The 21869-nt window shown below is 37.3% G+C and overlaps 1 protein-coding gene across 33 annotated transcripts in view; it reads left to right on the top strand.

Moving 5' to 3' along the window:
- Positions 1-21869, top strand: part of BNC2 (basonuclin 2) — a 441344-nt gene that overhangs the window by 290005 nt on the left and 129470 nt on the right. For all 33 annotated transcript variants that reach the window (XM_045467996.1, XM_045467986.1, XM_045467997.1 and 30 more), the window contains one exon: positions 15511-15746. In XM_045467996.1, coding sequence (XP_045323952.1) covers positions 15511-15746 — 236 coding nt within the window. The remainder of the gene's footprint in view (positions 1-15510; positions 15747-21869) is intronic.

The raw sequence follows: 21869 nt of genomic DNA, 5'->3' as shown, positions 1-21869 counted from the left end.
AACTTCTAGCATAAAAGAAAACACCTGTTTGGCTTGGAGAAATTGGCCAGGGAGGTCTTTTTTCTGACAGGCCAAAAGCGACCATCACAGGGCCCCTTATAAAAAAAAAAAAAAAAAAAAAAAAAAAAAAAGACATTTTTTTTTTCTTTATTTCATGTGAGCATTGGCAGAAACTCTGACAAGCAGTTCTTCATATTTTATTATGTTCTTGTCTGCAGAATCTCTGTCAGGCAAAAACCTTGTCAGCGGAAAACCTGTCGTAGGATCAGAGGAGACAAAAACAGGTGTCACACAGGCAGTCAAAACTGAAGGAAAAAAAAGATTAGGCTAAAGAGAGAGAGGCAGACAATTACATTAATGCCATTGCTTTTATCTTATAGATGTGTGTTATTATCTCGGGGTGCTGAGTGCGCAATTGCCTCAAAGAAAAGTAGACAGGAGACAAGGGGAAACTTGATAGTTATTAACTGAAGAGGCAGTGTGTCAAAGCTGGATGGGGTTCAAAGTTTTGCAAAGGAAAAAAACTGCAGGCAGCAAGCAACGGCTGTGCGGTTCTGCTTTCGGCTACATAAACCTAGTAGCAATCTAACATTTTCTACTTGGAAACAGATCATAGAGAGAAAAATTAATGAAAGATTTCATTTGGAAGTTTTTGGGGTAACATTTATCCTATGTACATGTGACTGAATCATAATCTTTTCTCTCTTATAAAATCTTGCCACAATGTGAGGCATGGTGAGGCATGAAGACAGGCATTTGTCAGTTCAGCTGTGTTGTTTGGATATGTTTAAAACACCTATTATCAACACACTTTTAATTAAAAAAAGCTATTAAGAAGCCCTTTTACTAAGTGTGAACATCTGTACATGCAAGCTGTAAATTAGGAGATCACATATGTGTGCCTCAGTCAGAGACTAAATGAAGTTGGCAAGTGTTTTCTAGTACTGGTTTTTAAATACAGTAAAAAAATCTAAAGGAAAAGTTGCTACGTTTTAAAATTTGGATTTATTTTTATGATTGTGCCTTTTAGTACTAATTAATAGAACTTTTCTTCTATGTAGAAGTTAGGGCCATTGTTACTACCAAATTGGTAACCAGAATTCAAAGAGCTGATCAATATCTCCCCTCTTTCTTTGTTCACATCTTTTCAAGAGACCTGACTTCTTTTCTGAGAGTTTGGGCTCATTAAATATTGGTGGTGATATAAAATAGTTTCATTTCGCCGATGGCTCAAACTCTGAAAGATATTTAGCTTGTGGATAGCTCCTACATGTCAAACAGCTGACCAGTAACTTTTGGCTGGGATGGCAACTTTAAGTTTCCTGGTCTGCTTAATCATACATTGATCATGTTAGTGGAAAAATCAGCAAGGATTGCTCTAGCCCTTAACATTTTCTGTTCATGCATTTAACGGTGAGTTTAGATTTTTTCCTAAGACTGCCTTCTTAACCCCTTTTTTATGAACAAATCTTTATATAGGGTCTTTTATCCCTCCAGTCACAGATGCAAAGCAGCTTGATACTTGATATATGCATTAAGCAAATCCAGCAATCCAGAAGAAAACACATAGGAGTGTCAAAAGTGTGTGTGATAGCCCAGAGTTTTAAGGGATTATGTTGGGGGAATAAAAAGAAAAAGATAAAGATTGATTATAGATTTGGAATGAGATATCAGGCTGACTTACTGGGAGAGGGAAGGAAAAATACTTGTGACACAAAGGTGATGTTTATTAAAAAAAAAAAAAGACTGTAATCATTTCTTTCTTTCAGGTATTTCCTACCAGATGCTGGCTTTTTGTATTATTTTTCTCTCTCGGTTTTGAAATAGTTCTTCACTGTATGTGATAGAGTTTAAAGCATATGTTGTATAAAAAATAAATATGCCTTGCATTTATAATGTTTCCTTAATGAAATTCTTATAAACATATATGCTACTTTAAGAAAATTAAGTATTTAAAGCTAATAAATTGGGAGTAGGGTAATTACTCTCTTGCAGAAGAGTACATTTTTTGTATAATAAAACGACTTGATATCATGTTTTTCAAGTAATATATTTCAATAGTTACTTTTAAAACAAGATACGTTTTGTAGTCAGTGTACTTTTAATTCATTTTTCTGTAAATTAAATAAAGCAAGGTTTGTGTAGTCTGCTTTCAGCTAGCCTTGGTAACCAGAGTTTGGATAGAACAGCAAGAGTAGAAACAATCCCCCAACCTGGTTGCAGCAAGTAGATTCAATTACCAAATCTCCTCCTAGTTTTACTGTCAAGTTTGTAGATTAAATTTTCTCTTTTCCCCTTAACCACTTGTAATGAAGTTGCTGTAAATGAGGAAAGACATGCCCCCAAAAGTGGGCCATGTAAGGAAGAAGGAGAAGAAATAAAACCAAGGAATTATTTAATCTACTAGCCAAGAGAGTGAGCTCCTGCATAACCAAGCGTTGACAGTCTACTTTTATGTGTGCCTCAGTCAGACTTTAATGATTTCCAAAGTCTGTTGTGAAGACTTTATTATGCATAAGGCCACAGGGGGGAAATGCCAATCAGTTTGAAATATTACTACATAATCTCAAGTGGAGCTCAAATTTTACCCTGGAATAATTGTAGGTGTTTGTGTGTGCATATCCACATATTCTGAAAGCTAAATGTCAACTAGGGATGATTAAAATCCATAGGATGGTGGGACCTCATTGGTACTACTCTTGTCCCCCTTTCCTTGCTACAGATTAGAATCACATTCATAATGAACCAGAAGAGTATTCATATACTTATCCCTCATGTAGGAAGGGGCAAGAAAAAATCAAGAGCCATTCACATAAGGCATGATAAGGTATAGTAATGTAATTGGAGTTTATGGAGGCTCTGTAGGTTTTTGTTTTATTTTACTTAAAAACACTGACACACTGTTTGTTCAAGGAAAAAAATAAACCCTTCACACATAAGGGCTGACAGCTTTTATCACCAGGCTTGGGGATCAACTCTTTCAGCTATATATCATTCCTTTTCTTCTTTTTTAAAAAAAAATTCTCGAAGCAAGCCTTCTCCTCGGTATTAAGTATCCTAATTAATTCAACCTTGACAGTTACAGTTAGAAAGTTGTGACTTAAATGGAACATGAGTTATTTTGTACTTAAATTTTCCCCAATTATATGGTTCTTTTCCCCAAAAGTAGTGAATAAAATTGCAGATCTAAATATTACTTCAAGTCATAAGGAATTCTTTTAATAACAGTCATTGTCTACCTTCATGATCGATTCTCTGATTCACTAAAAAGTTTTTAATATGTCATCATTGCCATTTATTAATGTTTTCCCCAAGTGCTATGGCTTTTATTAGGGTCTGGCTCACGATCTATGAGTAGGCTAAGCCTTTGCCTTGCGCCCTGATGCTCTCTCGCCTAGTTAGAGAGCTGAGTCTTATAATGGGAAAGGATTGATGTTATAATGATTCCAAAGGGTCCCTTTATGATGAAATTCTAAATATGCAAAATCCCATTAAACCTGTAGAAGTTCATGGGCTAGCTACATTGAAATGACATATCATTATATTGGGTATAGCGTGCATATTATAAAGTATGATATAATTGGAAATTATTGGTGATATTAGCAAGAATGAAGAGCCACCCACCCTCATAAATTCAGAGTATTTGGGTATTTGAAGTAGGAAAGGGAACAATATTCCCAGTGATCAAAACTTTAAAATCTGACCCCAGAAATTGCTCTTAGAAAATCCTGTCCCTAACAACTTTATTTCTGAACTCTTACAGTAATTGTGGAATGAATTCCATAAAACAATCCCTTAAAAAAACACATGTTAAATGTTAATCTATTAGAAATTAAAATCATACTCTTTGACCTGGAGCTCCTAAAAGCTGACCACTTGATGCTGTTATAATTTAGAATCCGAGGGGGAATTGAGGCAAGAGACATGGGGTTCTCGAAACAATTAGCTTTCCAGTTTAAGGCTCACTTGGCCTCTCTCCCAAAATGAAAGAATGAGTTTCTTTACTTTTTCTTTCTTACTTGTAAAATTGCTTCAAATTAGTATTTAAAATTTTAAAAATATCCAGGGCAAGACTGGAAATTAGTGATATAAAAGATTTCCTTTTAGGCCGTTTTCATACAAATTTTTCATTGTTTTCCTCTGCAAAGTAGGTGGCTTTGAAAAGTTGCCTCACTTGGCTCACTCCTGATTGAATGGCTCTGAGCTTCACACTGCCATGTCTGAACAGCTGTTACATGGAGTCCACTGGACATCAGGGCCTGAAATATTCGAACATATTCCTGGGAAAACCACCTAACTCACTTGAATCTGGCTTTTAAAGAAAGTTAGGTTTAAAAAAGTTGTGGAAAACTAAGAACTGTAAACTATCACTGAGAGCCAGTTTTCTAGGATCAGTGAAAAGCACTTTTATACTCCTACATTAAGAAAAAAAACTATCTGAATATGTTCTTATTTCTGTGACCTTCACAGAAAATATTAGAAGTGAAGTCTGTAGAATTACAGGTTTACATTTATTTTAATTTATTTGAAGGTTTGGGGAGTAATTCCTGTTATTAAAAATTGAAATAAAAAATAGTTATTCACATTTCATTTGATAAATGCAAGTTCTTTTATAACCACTCTTCACCCACCCACCCCCAGCACTATTTTATACTTTTGAAAACAGAATTTTGTAAAGAACATTACTTTGTTCTTTAAGTTAGCAATATTGTTAAAAGTGTATATTCATATTTATTACATATTTTGCATTATGTTTTATACTTAATTTGCATTTGCTTTATACATTTACATTAATGAACCATAAAAATTCTGGCTCTTTCCTTATGTTGATTCTGTTTTTAACAGAAATGAGTTTTCTTCATCAAGACTTATGTGTCATTTTGGGGTCTAATCCTGTCAAAGTGTTTATTAAAAGTTTGATATCCAGACCTCAGTTTCTCCTTTGCTTTATAGCTAGAAAATTACTAGTTTAAGCTTTGGTTTTTGCCACTTTAAGGAAATCCGGGTAAATTACGTTCACTCAGTATTCTAATTCACAGTTTAAGAAACTCTTGTATGAATTTTCTTTTTCTAACTAGTATCTATATTGTACAGTTAAGCCCTTTTCTTTTACCAGATAAAATTCCACATACTAAAAAGAGATTCATTTATCTCCTGGCTTTTTTTCTATAGACCTTTTATAAAAGAAAAATAACCTTTTCTTTGTAGATGCTGTTCTTACAATCTTAATGTGTGACTCTTCTCTGACCTCTGTCCAAAGTCTGGACCAGCTATATATACCTTTTCCTATAGCTATGAGGCCATAAATCTAGCACATTGATCACAGATCTAGTGATCTGTCCTATGATTTTCATAATGTCTGTACATTATGTTCTAGTCTACGCACCATGTCATCAAGCTTATTTTAACAATACTGGATTTCATCTTGCTGTTACCTAGAAATCCATTGGATGCCCCCAAATAATTCTCAAGTAGTAGGAAAGGGAATAGATTATGCAAGGCTTGGTCAGTTTCTGTTCAGCTAACAGCCCCACCTCACTCCCTAAACTGCCACAATTACCTACCTCCACTGTTCTCTAGAGGAGTATAAAGATAAAAGGAGAGGGACATGGGTGAAATTAAGAATTTGGTGGCACAGTAGAATCATGCATTTAGCTTTTCAGTGCAAATACACTAATGGTCTTTTTCTATATTATGTTCACTTAACTGTGTTTATCCATTCAACAATATGAGGGCTGGACACCCTTGAGTCGATTATGTGTCAGATATGGTTGCTGCTTAACATCAGGCTCTTGTGATAAAATGGGCACATAAGTGACCCAGTAAATGGGCACCATATGGTTGGGATGTACATGTTTGGCATGCATCATTATTGAGACAGTTGGCTCTTAGATGAAGGGACTTCTCCAGAGCTCCTGGAAAAAGAAAATGGAACTTGAAGCTAAAAGAAAAATTTAGTCAGAAAGGTAAATAAGAGGGAGGAAAGGCAGTTAAGGAACAGCATTGAAAACAAAAAAAAATTTTAATGTAGTTTAGCAGATGGAACCTTTGTGTCTCCAGCCTCATCCTGTATTATTCTGCTACTCTTTCTCATGTGCTAGCAGAATTGGCTTTGCCTAGAAGAACCAATTAATTTGTTACCCATTTAAATTATGTTCTCATGTTGCATACCCAGTTTGTAATTCTGTGCATTAATGAGTATGTTTAAGATGTCTGTTTTCCTCAGTAGCCTATTAACTTCAAGGTGGCTTGAATCATACCTGTTTTGTTCTCCACTAAATCTCTAAAACTTAGCATAGTGCCTAGAAATATTCATTGAGTGACCAAATACTAAAGTGCTAGGAATGTTTGAAAGGTAGTATATAGCTCATTGTGGTTGGAACAGAGGCCTGTGTCAGTTACTAGGATGGATAGTAAATTGATCTGGCCAAGGTTTTCTGACCCAGGTTAAGGACTTTGTGTAAAGGGGGAGTAAGGTAGAAAAGAGCGACTTGTGGGTTGTATTTAGGTTGTATTTAGGCCAGAGAGAACAGAGATAGACCAGACCATCAGGGGTTACTTGCAGTAATGGAGGTGTGAGAGTCTAAAAGTCTGTGCTAAAGTGGTAGAAGTTAGGCCAGAGAGGAGGAATTGATCCAGGAGAAACTGTGGTGAAAAAAGTTATGTGTACTAAGTAGCTTGAGATAATTTTGAATGTTTTTGCTATATATAATGTTCAGTTAGAAAAAAACCACCAGCAAGATAGAAATTTGTATCCATGGTGTGGACCTCAACTATATGAAAAAAGTAGATGTAACTATATCAACATGTGGACATTAGCAGTTTTTGGATGATGGGATTATAGATGATTGTTTTATTGTTGTCTTTCATTTTCAGCGTTTTTTCAATGAGTACTTTTGACATATCTAATCAGAAAATAACAACAGTAACACAAAGGTTTGTTTCAAGCCTAGTTTCCTTAGTTCTACTTTTCACAGCACTAAGGGTCAAGTACATGTTTACAGTTGAGGACATGGAGCTTGGGTAGGTTAGGATTCACATGAGTAGAGTAAGAGTGGTTGGATTCCTAGAGGCAGCTCATCTTAGGCAGCTGCAGAGGCAGCTCCTCTAGAATCCTGATGCTTCCCGGGCATCTCTATTGATTTCCCTTCTACACCCCAAACTAGAAAATTTTAGTCATCCTGTATCTGTGTCTCATCATCTCTGTAAAGCATCTGTTTTCTTCCCCACACTTTTTAGCTTGGTCTTGGTTCTGTGTTCTTCCTTCCTTGCTTCCTTGAGTTAAGGTAGTGGTCTTCAAGCTTTTGGCTTGCTTGCCAGTAAAAAGAGTTTTGAAAATGAAGAGCCATCCTAACATTTTCATATACTAAGTAACTTGCCAAGGTCATAGAGCAAATAGGTAACAGAGCTCAGATTTGAACCTTTGGAATCTGTCCTTAAAAAACTGTCCCTTATTGGGAGGACAACGATCTTTTTTTTTTTTTTTTTTAACACTGGGAATTTTAAATCATTGTTTTAAGTCATTATTATTTTTTTATCTCCTTAACTCTTGTTTCCAGTTCACTGTCCCCAAATTACCTTACTATAAATGCAATCATAAGTTCGCTGATAAGTCTTATATCATTCAACTTATACATGCCAGCCACAAGAATTAAGAAAACAATGTAAATAGAAATTTTATTGTTTAATTTGATCAAGATGATAAAATCCAAAACAATGTATATATTACAAATTTTTATAATTTATTAAGCATAAGATGGATTTTTGTTAGAAATAAAATGGATGGGGCTATAATTTTTTTCTTCCCAGATTAGTTCATATATCAGGAAATGAATAATACTTCATGTAAGAAAGAGAAAAAGGTGCACTATCATTCCTCCGTTCTGCAGATACTACTACTGAGATACTTGCTCACATTAATAGGTGGGATTAGCAACTTTATTCCATCATCATTCAGTTCTTAGAAGTCATTTCAAATTACATGCCCAAAACTACACAATGATCAATTAGTTCTGTTAAAAGGAAAGAAATGAAAATCACATACCTTATTACCTAGATGTTGTCATAGTCATTCACCAATTCAGTTTCTGGAAATTCTAAACCTATTAATGCCTATTTATAAATTTAGCTATTAGTCTTTCATTTAGAGACATATTATTTATTCTAGTATACACAGAAAAGATTGAGGAAATAAAAATACTGTATTCAAATAGTTTCTGCAATATGCTTTTTTTTTTTTTGAAAAGAGATAACTTCTGTCATTGCAGATTTAGTTATCTTGACTGAAAATTTTCACCAGTGCTCATGGTCAAATCATGCTGCCAAATCTAATTTAATTTTCATTGGAAAAAATTGAACTCACATTTCAATTCAAATAAAGTGAATATATTAATATGCATTTTGAGAAAATTATTAAAAAATCAATATGTTGTAGACTGGATTTCATAGAGTAGATTACTAAAACAGTCTAGAATAAAATGTGGAGCTAATAAAATTATTCACTTTACAATAGAAATGCTATTTCTTATTAATTAGTTATGATATAATATAATATAAACCTAAGGTTTTTATGAAGTGAAAAATATATTAGAAGTCATGAATAAAAAGTCATGGTCTTACTTTAATAATGGGGTTCCATGTGTGTATCACAATATAGTGTTGGATTCTAAGAACAAATTAGTTTAAGAGTCATGTATTATAAAAAAATTTATTAATTTGCCTAGATCTTATGGCCAAATTTTTTGTGTATTTATGAAAGAAGTTACGTACTGCTAAACTTCAGTATGTTTAGCACTGAATGCTAAAGCATTTAGATCATAATTAGCATTTAGATCATAATTTATGTTAATTTTACTTTTATTAATAGGATGTGCAAAATATTCAAAATTTTATAAAAAAATAAGATGAAAATGATGAATAACCATAACTGAAATATTTTGATATTATTTGATTAAATTATACCTTGTTAAGTGATCAGCATAGTTTCTGAAAGAAATCATGCAAAATTTCAAATCTCATGTTTTATCTAGTGTGTCTTACAAATTTTGTAGGTCTAGGAAATATTCAAACTGAATTTACTGAATTTACAAGTATTCATATACTCAGAGCCTTTTCTTCCAGGTGATGATTGCTACTTTTAGGGATGAGTGTCAGGATTAATTGAAAAGAATGGTTTAACTTTTAATATGTTGGGAGGCAAAAGCCATTTTCAGTATTGGACACTTTGGCTTTGCTCTTACAGGATATTTTCTAGTGATTCGTTATTCAAATAGGTAGGAATGCTAGAGGTGAGTGCATTACTCCTGTCCCATTTTACATTCTATCTGAATTCTGAATATTCCAACATAGACCCACGTATCAAGTTCTAGCTACCCTTTACCCATATAGGTATAATCAGGAGAAGAGCACCCCTTCCAGGTTCTTGGTGCTTTTATTAATCATTAAAGGAGGCTTTCACAAAGCCTTATTTATTTCAGCACCCAGGAGAGTTTTCCACACTGAGTCAGCACGGCCGTATAAGGCCAGTCAGAGGATACACCATTATTTTGTAAAGAAGGAAGGGTACGGTTTTTTAAAGGAGAAATGTGAATGGCTAATCTGTATGTGCATACAGGCCTGTTCTCAGGTGGATCAATTTTAGGAAAGACTAAATAGAGGATTACAGGGTCTGGAAATTGAGTCCCCATGTCTGCATATTTCTCGGAAGGCCTTAACCTCACGTGTAGGCCCATCATAGTTTGAAGTCCACCAAGTTAAGGCATCTCCCAGTGGAGTATTGCAAACATGTTCTACTCTATACACTTGACTCTAGCCCATCCCTTCACCCAACTCTGTCTGTGATTTTTGGTGTGGCATGTGTAATGGTATATGTCAGAGTCATCCGTTTTCAAACTAACCCTGACCATCTCTCTCTCGACTCTTCCTCAGAGGGTGTTGTGGCTCTGTGGCTGAGGTTTGCTCAGCACCTTCGTCAGTGGCTGTTCAGTTACTGCTGACCATGCGCCATATACCTCAAGCTGACAACTTTTGTTTTAAACTTCTAGGCCCTTGTCAAAATTTTGTATCTAAAATTATAAATCATTCTAATGTTATAAAATATTTAGTAATTTCTATGTCCTGTTAACAAGAAATAAAATTATATCATACACTTTCCATAGCTTTGGCCTTTAGTACGAAGGCTCCATAGATTGCCCATCTGATTCTTTTGTACTTATTTCTAACTATTTTGCCTCAAGTATTACACATTCTTTGGGTAGTCTATTCTCTGACACATATCACTGGTTCTCAAAGTGTGGTCCCTGGCCAGCAACATCAGCCTCCTGTAGAGACTTATTAGAAATGCAAATCCTTGGTCCCCACCGCAGACCCAATCAGAAACTCTGGAGGCAGTGGTCCAGCAATCTGTGTTGTCATAAGCCCTTGAGGTGATTTCTGATGCACATAATGTTTGAGAACGCCTGCCTTAGCATCTACCTAGATTGCTCTCATCCTCTCTCACTTGCTGAATTCTTAGTTGTCATATAAGACAATGCCTTCCTGGCAGAGTTGCCCTCTCTTCTGTATCCTACAGTACTTTATCAAATCTCTTTTCTGGCATTTATACTGATTGCATCTGTCTACTTTTGAAGGTGGAGGCCACAACATAAATTACTTTTGCATCTGCATGCAGCACCTACCTTGGTGATAAGTTATTAAGTGCTGGTGAATAAATGAATGTATGCATGAATGAAGGAGAAGAGCAATATAGGAGGAGTGGTGATCAATAAGGTCAGCTGCTGTGAAGAGATCATGGAGAATAATGAAGGAAAAAAGCTATTGGATTTCATAGTAAGGCAGGTGTTGGTGACCTTTGAAATGCTTGCTTCAGCAGAGTGATGGGCAAGAAGCCCAGATTGCTGCGAGTTAGGGACTTCCAACATGATGAAGATTTGCAAGTTTCCAGACTTATTGACTGTTTATCTGAACATGTGGTGGAAACAGAATTTTCTTGGGAGAAATAACTACGTGACCTTAGTTCAGTTACTTAACCTCATTGAGCCTGTGATCTCTGAATAGCCAATAATAGTAATACTGTGTGCTTTTTTATTTTTTAAAGGATTAAAGTAGATCATTGTAACCCCCTAGAATGCCTGACATTTACTTAGTACTTACATGGTCATTTCCCTTAGCCCCCCACCCCCACATACAATTTATTTAATAATGCTGATGGTGTCGATTACCCTTTGTAAATTTGTATAAGATATGAAATTGTTAAGGATACCTTTATTCCAGTCATTGGAGAAATTGTGAATTACAATTGGAATTGTGAATTGGAGAAATTTGGGCTGGAACTAGTTGAACCATTGATAGCTGCTTTGAAATTACATGGTATCCAGCTGGAAAAGTACCCCCAAAAGTGGAATATTTTTTGATACAAATTATGGAATCCTACTTCAAGCAGACATATAAGGGGAGTGTGTGGAGAGAGGTTTTTGGTTTTTTTTTGGCTCATGTGGCAGAAAACTTCAGGGGATAGTGCCAGCCTCAACACTGCCATATCCATATCTTCTATATCAAACAGTATTATCAGTGGTTGGTCTTTCTCAGACCATCTTGCAGACTGTCTTCTATATGATTCTCATTCTCAAGCATATGTATTAGCTACAAATATCTAGGAAAGGGAAGACTTACCAGGAGTTCAAAGTAAAATCCTACATTCAATCTCACCTTTCAGACTTAGGTCACTTGCCCATTCTTAAACCAGTTGCTGTGGCCAGGGGCCTGGGATGTCCTGGTTTTCCTGGCCTGGCTTAAGGAACATTCTAGTCGATGGAATAATTGGTACTGAGTGTAGGAGAAGAGTGGCTCCCCAAAGGGAAATCCAGTTTCTGGTACCAGAGTGAAAGGGAGTAGATGCAAAGCAGACAAAGCATTTGATAACATCTTATTGTATAGAAAAGTGCTTTTTTAAAAACTGTGCTTCCAGGAACCCTAGGGGTTCCACTGAAATGCTTAAACAAGTTGAAGGGAAGAAGAGAGGAACAAATGATTGGAAGCTCTCTAATCCACATGCACTCCAGGTTCACCAAGGGTAGCTTTCGTTTTATATATCTTTATATCCAGTTTTTGTTAAGATTTCATTTCAGGGGTTCCTGGGTGGCTCAAGCAGTTAAGCATCTGACTTTGGCTCAGGTCATGATCTCGTGGTTTGTGGGTTTGAGCCCCGTGTCAGGCTCTGTGCTGACAGCTCTGAGCTTGGAGTCTACTTCAGATTCTGTCTACCACCTCCCCCCCCCCCCCCCGCCTCTCTCTCTCTCCACTTCTCTCTCTGCCCCTCCCCCCATTCACTGCCTCTATCTCTGTCTCTCAAAAATAAATAAATATGAAAAAAAAAAGATTTCATTTGAAATGGAATTTGGGGAATACCATTGGTACAGGATAATTTAAGATGGTTAGATGCTTCAAGTATAAAGGTAGGTGACTTTTTTCACTTATTCTCATGAATAAGTTCTTGCCTTACCTCCCATTCATCCCCATTGGCCCACCTCATGTTCCTAAACCCACCACTACTCAGACTTGAGTTCTCCACAGTCAGATTCAGGAAGATCATGACATTGGGCAGGCATCCAGTTCTTAGTTTATTGTTATTATGACACTTAAAAAATTGTCACTTACCCATTGCCCACCTAGGAGACATCCCCAAAAGTGGTTGACAACTTGGTGACTCGGTATGATCCAAAAGCAGAAAATTTTGATACATTCAAGAAATTTGACAGATAATAAATAATCTTTGATGATCTGTTTAAGCTGAAGTTTGTAGTTGACATCTGAAAGCTGGGTAGTTTAATATTTTTCAAGCCTTCATCTGTGGCTCATCTCCTAGGTAATTTCTGCTTAAATCACACTCTCAGGTTTTTCCTCTTATCTACTGTTGACTTTCTTTAAATACCTGGCCCACCCTTTCATGCTCCATATGTTTGTGTAAATAAAGTTTTATTAGAACACCGCACGCCATTAATTTAAGGCTTGTCTGCTCTTCCTCTTTAACAGCAGAGGTGAGTACTTGTGAAACAGAACATATGACCCACAAACCTAAAATATTTACTGTCTGGACTTTTACAGAAAATGTTGTTGACCACATATTTATGTGGCTTATAGTAGTATTCTTACTTTTTGACATATGGCATATTTATGAAGAAGAATCAGGTAATGTCCTTATCATATTATTCTCACTTTCTGATGTTCTCAAAAGCATTTTTAGGGAAATGTTTTTGCCTTATGTTTCCAGTTGTGCTCTTTCAGTTCTTTGAACAACTTCTCAACAGTTTAGTCCTTTTCAACTTCTTAAACTGCCAGCCCTTTTTTGAAGAGTAGGAGGGAGAGAGTGACAACTTTCCACCCAACCCTTGCACACATAGTACACACACCTGCATGTACTTAATGCATGGCTATAGGTACCAAACATAGGTACAAAAATCGAGATTTAGTGTCATCTTACTTTCCCTCTACTGAGCCCGCTTGGTTTCATATTTGTGGTCATAGCAGTGTATTTGGTGAAGAAGTGTTTGATGCAGGCCAGGAGGGTTGATGAAGGGAAATGGGAGAGGAGCAGATTTTCCCTGACCTGGCCACTGGATTCTTTAAGCAGAGCAGCTTACTCATCAGAAGGCTGAGTAGAAAAGCTGTATTTGAAGAAGAACAGGGATAATAATACCTCATTCCTGCATTTTTGCAGTCTAAATGCCCTGTGGAGTGAGAGAAGACTTCAATCCCTAGGCTTGTGAATCCCTTATCTTTCCCAAACGTTAAATTAATTTTTAAAGCTATTTATTCAAAGTTGACTTAACCACTAGAATAGGAAAGATCAGACAAATCAGCTTCAAGAAATGAAGTATGAGGAAACCCGAACTCTTTGACAAAGTATTCCTGGGAGTAAATGTGTTGAATGAAGCCAGCGGGTAAATGATAAGGGCCTTTACACTGTGGATGTAAGAAAGCAATTTATCAAGAGTACATGAACTCTCTGGTGACCATAAGTCAGGAGGAAACGAGAGTGGAGGAGGAACCCTGGAAAAAATACATTTGAAATACTTAAAAAAAAAAAATGTGTGTGTGTGCATGTACTTTTAAATACCTTCATTAATATGCAGAAATACTGGCATATTAAAACAGGAGTAGCTCAGTGTGCACATATACAGTTACCTATACTGTGAGGAGGTCAGGTGGTGGGAAGAGTGGTAGAGAAAGGCCAGGCATTGGTTTAGAACTTGGAGAAACCTTGGGCACTCTCAGGTGTAGTTATGATTTGAGCCTGGTTGTTGTCTGGTATCCATTTCCCTGACTTACGAGTTTAGATGACCATCTTTCAGGCTCACATGTTTATCTTTTCTAATCTCTGGAAGGTCATATGTGTATAATTCTGACAGTTGATCTAAGGCTTTTGGGTTCTCTTAACCAGTTCAAAGCACCTCTCCTTCATTATCTCAATCTTTGCAGTGTCTCTTTGAGCCTTGTAGATGAGACAATGTTATCTTAATTGTTCACATTAGAGAAACTGAGGAAAATGTAATTACATTATCTGCAGTAGCGTTCCCAGGAACTCAGATAAGGATGGGGACTGGAAGGTATGACCTTATCTTGGCTTTTAGATCTAGATGTAACTTCCTACATATGAAGAGAAAAAGGCCTCAAGTGTTTACTGCAAGAATGGTCATCCTGTTTTCTGTACTGACATAATGCTCCTGAAATACACAGAAATTCTTCAACTTCGATTTTTCTCATTTCCCACCCCTCCCCTTTTTCATCTGATTCTAAACCCTTATCATAACTGTTAATAAAAAGGGACTAAGTTACAATTTGTATTTTTTTTTTGTGAACATGCCAGGGAACATTAAACTGTCTAACAGGTGAATAGCAAGAGGGAGAGTTGAAAGAACTACTTCTTGGGATAATCCTTGCACGCTAATTTCGTTTGAGTTAAATTACTAGCCCTCTACACAGATGTCACACTTTCCTTATTCCCTCAAATTAGGCCTTTTACCCCTGTAGTCTAAAGAACGTGTTCCTCTTCCTCTTTAAACCGTTCAGGTATTTCTGATCTTATTCAGAAAACTGGTATCCATTGAGCCTGCTCTTATGGCAGGAGTTGGGAATTGTTTGTTGGTCTGTCTTTGGTGAGGGGTGGAGGACACCATGGTAACTTGGGCTGAGCCATAGTTCAATTAGCAAATTAATTAGGTTTTTAGAGCCAGCCACAGTCATTTAGAAACATTCTCAGTGGCTCTCTTTCTAAAAGTCAAATGTGTTTCGCATTTGCTGTCGTCTGCAATTTATAAACCATCAAAAAAAGAAAAAAAAAAGCAAAATAGGAAGGGGGTGGGGAGAGAACTATTTACATTGCAAAATTTTGCTTCAACATCTGTGGTTATGATCCATCTGTAGAAATGGAGCCCTGATAACTTCCAGTGACTTGTTTCTACTTTCTTTGTCTCTGTCCTTTCCCTTTCCGGAACTTTTGTGGGACCACCACAGCCTTGGATAAGCTCAGCACGCAGCACCTATACCACCCCACCCAGGTGGAGATTGTGCAGTCCAACGTGGTGTTCGACATCAGCAGCCTGATGCTCTACGGGACACAAGCGGTGCCTGTGCGGCTAAAGATCCTTCTAGACCGTCTCTTCAGTGTCCTGAAGCAGGAGGAGGTGTTGCACATCTTGCACGGCCTGGGCTGGACTCTGCGGGACTACGTCCGGGGGTACATCCTTCAGGTAGGGGGAGGACGATGAAGCTCCTGTCTGGGCAGCTCTAGGAGGGCTTGAGGGAGAACCCTTGCAAACCTGGTCTCTTTCCTGCCCCTTGCAGGCCTGGGCATGCGCACCCTCTTCTGATGAAACTGGTCCTTTTGGCAGGCTTGTCAGGGAACCGGAGGGAAGGCAGTGTGTCCCAGCACGCTGGCATGGGGCCTCAGTGGCGGATATTAAAAAGGAAAAAGTGGCCTGTTGCCTAGTGTTGCTTTGTTTGCATCTTTTTAAATGCAGTGCTCTCTCCCTACAACATGAGCTTCCTGCTTCTCCAACAAGTCTGACTGTAGCCCTACTAAAAGGAAGGGCTCTTTGAGGTGGGTGATGGTATATGAAAATCTGAGATTACATTTCATCTGGGTTTATAGAGCTTTAGCTGGCACTGAATTGGTGCATTTGGTGATTTTTGGGGGGTTGTCTGTGTACCCTATTTGTTGCTTCTTCATCCGAGTCAAAAGAACTGTAACCTCTGTAAACTCCCTGCTTTTATAACTAGAAAACCCTCACATTCCAAAACACACAGACATTGTTATAGATGTGGCTTTCACAACACCTGTTCTTCTAGCTTGAGCTCCTTCTTTGTGTCAGTGGCACTTCCAGTCTGGTAAGGGTCTTTTTAGACTTTTCCTAGAGGCCTGCAGCCTCCACTTCCCACCCCCGCCCCCAACCTCCCTGCATTTTTTCGTCATTTTTTGCAGTATGAGTCGTTTTGCATTGTGTACTTTGCCTCTGAAATGTTTTTATGGCCATCTGTCTTCCTACGACCCTTGAAGGGTAAATGTTGAAAACAGCATGTTGGGAGACCCCAGGATCCAAAAAGACTACACTGGACGATGAAGAAGTACTCCCTCCTGCCAAAGGAGATCACAGTTGGAGAAGGTAGAATCTGAAGTGATTTTTGAAATTTCTTATGGGGATAATATCAGGAGAATTGACCCCTTCAAAAAAAAAATTGTTTTTGGCTCTGCCAGGCTCGTTTATTCCCTGAATTGCCCTGTGCTGTGTGCAAGCCCTTGGCTGCCAGCTTGGTATGTGATGAGTGGGGAGCCTCACATCTCCCCCTTGCTTTAACCTGGCATAAAAACACACACATTCCTGTCGTTCTCCTATGTGGTACCTCCAGGTGTTAGCAAGGGCAGGAGAGCAGAGACGTATGATGGCAGGAAGTAGAGAGAGACAGAAGGTGGAATACCTGTTGGCTCCTGTGACTGCTTTGGTTAGCACTGAATCATTACTTAGTTTAGTGAGATGTCAACTTGGAAGGCACAGAGAATTTGGCCCTCAGAAGACAAGATGATGATGATAATAAGAATAATTATATATTACGTTTTCAGTTTATAAAAGACCTTCACAAGCATTATCTCATTTGCCTCAGGATGGGGCCATTTCAGTGGGGTGAGTGCAAAGTTAAGTGCTGGGTGGTCAGGGGACATGAGGGGGCATGAGGTCCAGGAGGAAGGGGCCAGGAAAAATAAAGCATGGAACCAGTTTCACAATCCCTGCTTATCCTGGCCTGGAGATACATATGGTACCACATCTTTCTACAGTCATTTCTACAACATGATTATTAATATCCATTTGGGATAGCTCTTACTCTACAGAAAGGAACAAAACTCTTGCACATTTTTGAACAGAAGTGTTAGCTTGGCTAAGCACTCTTTATTCAAAACCTGAAGTAGTATGCCCCAATCTAGTACCATCTTTACTGTAATACCATCAATGCTGTATTTCAGTTCTATGTGTATATTTTTACCTAAGACATTTGGAGCACAGTATCTTCCTGTCCAGACAGATATGTGAATGACTGATTATTTGCCCTCTTAACCCAGTTCACTATAGCATTTTGATGACAATAAATATAGAACCTGCTGGATGTTCTGTGATACGGTCCTAATGTTTTGCCTTGACCAGTACCTATTCTTTGTTTTCCTGGAAATTAGTATTTAGGTGTTAATATTTCTCCATTTTAGCATATCTCTAAGGCACACATTGAAAATGTGCTTTGAAATATACTTCATGTTTCTTTTTGTATGGGGGCCCAGGTTTTAACAATACAAAATTACAAGAGAAATTAAGTATGAGAGGAAAATTCGGCAAAACTATGTACTGAAATTTATAAAGTCTCTTATTTGGAAGTGAAATGTTACACTTAAAGAATTCTGTCAAAAATAAAAAAGAATTCTGTCATTTATTATGATACTTAAGTTATAATTAATTTTTATTAATTTAATACAGATTTTGACAAAATCTTAAACTTAATATAGTCTGTTTCTCCTTTCAGAGCCTAGAATTGACATTTTGAGAAAATCATAGATGATTTTTACACTAGAAGAACACTAGGTTTAGTTTCTATCTTGCTTTATTGATGGATTGATATAATATAGATTTTATTTAAGTGATGCTTTTTGTTACTCAGTTTTTATCATCTGCTTCTTATGAAAACAGTTCTTGGTTTAGGGAAAAATCAAAAGGTTGAAGGATCCAAAACTATGTAGTGAGAAATGCTCATTTGGCTTGAAAAAACACTAAAAAAAAAACAAGAGTTAGGCTTATAGAAATAAACTGTTTTCCTCTACAGCAATGTGATTTGGTTATTGGCCAATATTTTAAAAATTATAGGTAGTAATGATCAGGTATACACAAATGACTTTGAATATAATTATATGTAACATTTTTATGCAAGTAGACTGTAAAATGTGTGTCCAAAGTTTGTGGAATCTTATAATGCACTGTTAGTGTACAAGTCATTTTATCTGGCTAAAACTCAATTGTCTTGTAGCCCTCAAGGCATCAATTTTAGCATTATTGCTCTCAACAACAGTATATTGAATATTATGTCAGTTAAAGGAGAATAATTATCAAGGCAAGTTAGGGTGGCTGTTAGTCTTACCACATATTGACTTGGTTAGCAGTTGGGTATAGATTGTGTTACTGGGGAAATGAAGATGTACAGTAAGTTGAACTGGTGAAGCCAGGATATTAATTTAACTCTCCCTGGGCCTAAACCTACATCCCTTATGTATATACAGCTACTGCTGGTTTCAGAGATAGTTTTGAATGTGGAAGAATAGCAGGTGTCTGATCTGATTTTGAATTTTTGGATGTGGGGGAAAAGAGGAATAGACTGTTCAAAACTATCATTTACAAGTGTATATGAAGAGATTATTAAAAGAAAAAGGGAGATGATAGTGATGCCACAGATTCACTTAGAAGACTAGCAATATCTTTCAAGAATCCTGTGCTGTTTTGATAAAAACTACTTTTAACTTATATAATTATCCATGTAATTCATAAGCGAGACAGCAAGGTGTGATATGTATAGCATAACTTGGACCACAATGACTTAAGAATCCAGGTAAACCTTAAAGGCAGAAAACCTCAGACTCTCCTGTGTAGCAATTAGACTGTTCATTCATAAAGTACAGAAAAAGTGAGGTAGATTTTAGGCATTTTTCCACAAAATAGCAGAAAAAGGAAATAGTCAATTAGATGCTAAAATCTAAATATGAAGGACCATAAGATGTTTTTTCTGCTGCCAAAGAATAATTCTTTTTTCAAGTCTATATCTCATGGCACATGTATTGACAGTAAATAAAAGCAGTATCCTGCTCTTTCCCCATTTTCCCTGTCTTTGACCTAGGATACAAAGAATATACGTGATCATCATCGTTGAATTTAATCATTTAAAAATCAGGTGTTCACCCAGTCATTTTTCCATTTGAACTTGTAACTGACTTGCAGCCCATCTGTGGAAATCTCTTGCTTTGCAAATGAGTCCTGCCAGAATTCAGAGAACCATATCAGACACTTCGAATAATTAGCTAAGGTGTCAGCAGCCTTGTGAGAGGGCGAGTAGTGATGCACATTTCAAATCACCTGTGTCTTGAAACAATCAGAACTAATAGAACCATCAATACTTTAGGAGAATATTTCCCAGAGTATTCTGGGGGCACTAGTCTTCCAGAGGTCTAACTTTAGATTTGGCAGCAACTATACTCAGGATCTTTCTGATAGAGCCTCAGGGTACACCTTAGCATAATAGAGGCTGTGAGAAGTTCTGGAATAAGTGGCTTGTGAGAGTAGGTAAGTAGATTTCCACCATCCTTCTTCACTTCCGAGCCTTTTCCAATCAAGCTTATTAGAACTCTTCCTCAACTTGAGGCATTCACGTATAAGGATTCTTCTGCCTGGACTCCCCTACTGTTCTCTCTACATGGGCAATTACTTGTTCTTTAGGTGTCAGCCAAAGTCCTACTTTTTCACAGAGGCCTTTTCCATCCAGGTTAAGCAGTGTAAGTCTTTGCTCGTGTGGCTCTACCTCAGGACTGTTTCCCTCAAGCTCCAGTCCAATTTAAAATCAATCAATTAAGTCAACTGTTAAAATGGTTTTTTTCTTGACTTCCTCACTAGGGAATGCCACAGAGGCAGGGCACTCAATAAATATTTGTTAAATGAATGGGTAAAAAAAATCTGCTTAACTTGGTATAGCTTGATGTTTCACCATGGAACTCATGGAATATGCAGTAACTTCAGTTGGTCCAAGGGTCTTTAGCCTTTCCTCAGGTTTCCCAGGTACCAAATGCTGTAACAACAGATGCGCTCCTGAGGGTGGATGGGAAGAGAAACAAAGGCTCCCACACCCTCTAGCTAGTGGTCGGTGTAGAATTAAGTGTTTTGTGGTATCCATGTGTTAGAAAACATCAATACTCAGCAAACACTTGTATTTAAACAGCCCTTTGCAGAGCAAGTTCACGTACGTTAGCTCTTTGAATCCTCTTCTACCATTCTCTTGTAGATATTGCCAGTGAATTAACATTTGGAGTAGATGAAATTCATAGGGATTGACTGACTTTTCCATGATCACAGAAGCTGTTAACTGGCACGGTTAATGCACTCCAAGCTTCCAAGGATAAGAACCACTTACCTCTTATTTATCACTGTAACCCAGCTCCAAGCACCCAGGCTGGCACATAATCTTCCAAAATATCAGAGGGAGAAAATTTTGAAATCTGATTTGAACTCAGGTCTCTGGTTCTATGTGGAGTTACTTGTTTTTGTTGTTGTTGTTTTAAGACTATCAAGCTGTCTTTCCAGAATGTAATATGTGAGAGCCTTGTAGCATGGATTAGGGAACTGAGAAGGCCTGAGAATCTTGAACTAAGAGGTAGTTAAGATGACTCTTGCATTCAGTGACAGATATTATCCACCTGACCTTAGTGAAATTGGTTCCTCTTTTGTGTTCCTTTTCTTGGGCATTTCTTAATATTCCACCTGCTTTTAGGTTACTTTCCCCAGTTTTCTTTTTCCCATGACCCCAGCTTTTCTCTAAATCTGATATTTATCATTAATGCTTTATTGTAAATTCTGCTCTTTGGCTTATCTTTCCAGGAGTACATGCCTTTTGAAAGTATTAAAAAACCTAATAAGATTTCAACTATATCATGTACATGGGGTAGAGCAGACAAGAAATAGCTCTTTTCTGGGTCCATAAAAGGATATCAAGTTGAATGGCAAAAGGGGACACTGGACATTGAGTAAGAAGATTGGGCTAAAGTCCAATATATGTATGTGAGTGTGGAAAATTTGCCATTCTCAGCCGTAGTTTCTTCATCTTTAAAACTGAGATAACCCCTTACACCCTCTTGCTCTTGAATGGCAAAAGGTGAAATGATGTAGATGAAAACATGTTGTAAAGGCCTACTCAAGTTGGTATTTTTCACTTCTATGTATGTATAAACCTAATTCTGATCAGTAACAACAGGGAAATATCAGGTGTCAAACGTGTTTCCCTGAAGATATCGAATGCTTAGAAAAAGATAAATACATTTAAGGCTTTCGTTAATAGGATAAATGCTAGTTGTTTTAATAAATAAACCCTGAAATACTAGTGGCCTTAACAACAGGAGTTTGTTTCTCTCTCTCAGCAAGACCAGTCAGCATTCCTGGTTGGTGAATGTTTTCCTCCCAGAGGTGATTTGATTTCCCCAAACTTAGGGCCTCTGCCATTTTATGCCTCTGCTATTCTCTAGGGCCTCAGACTCCTCATCCAGGTGGAGGTTCTGTGTGGGAGGTTTTCATGGACCAGGTTTG

The sequence above is a fragment of the Leopardus geoffroyi genome, chromosome D4 (assembly GCF_018350155.1).
Source record: "Leopardus geoffroyi isolate Oge1 chromosome D4, O.geoffroyi_Oge1_pat1.0, whole genome shotgun sequence".
NCBI classification, from domain to species: Eukaryota; Metazoa; Chordata; class Mammalia; order Carnivora; family Felidae; genus Leopardus; species Leopardus geoffroyi.
This window is presented reverse-complemented; position numbering and strand designations above follow the sequence as displayed.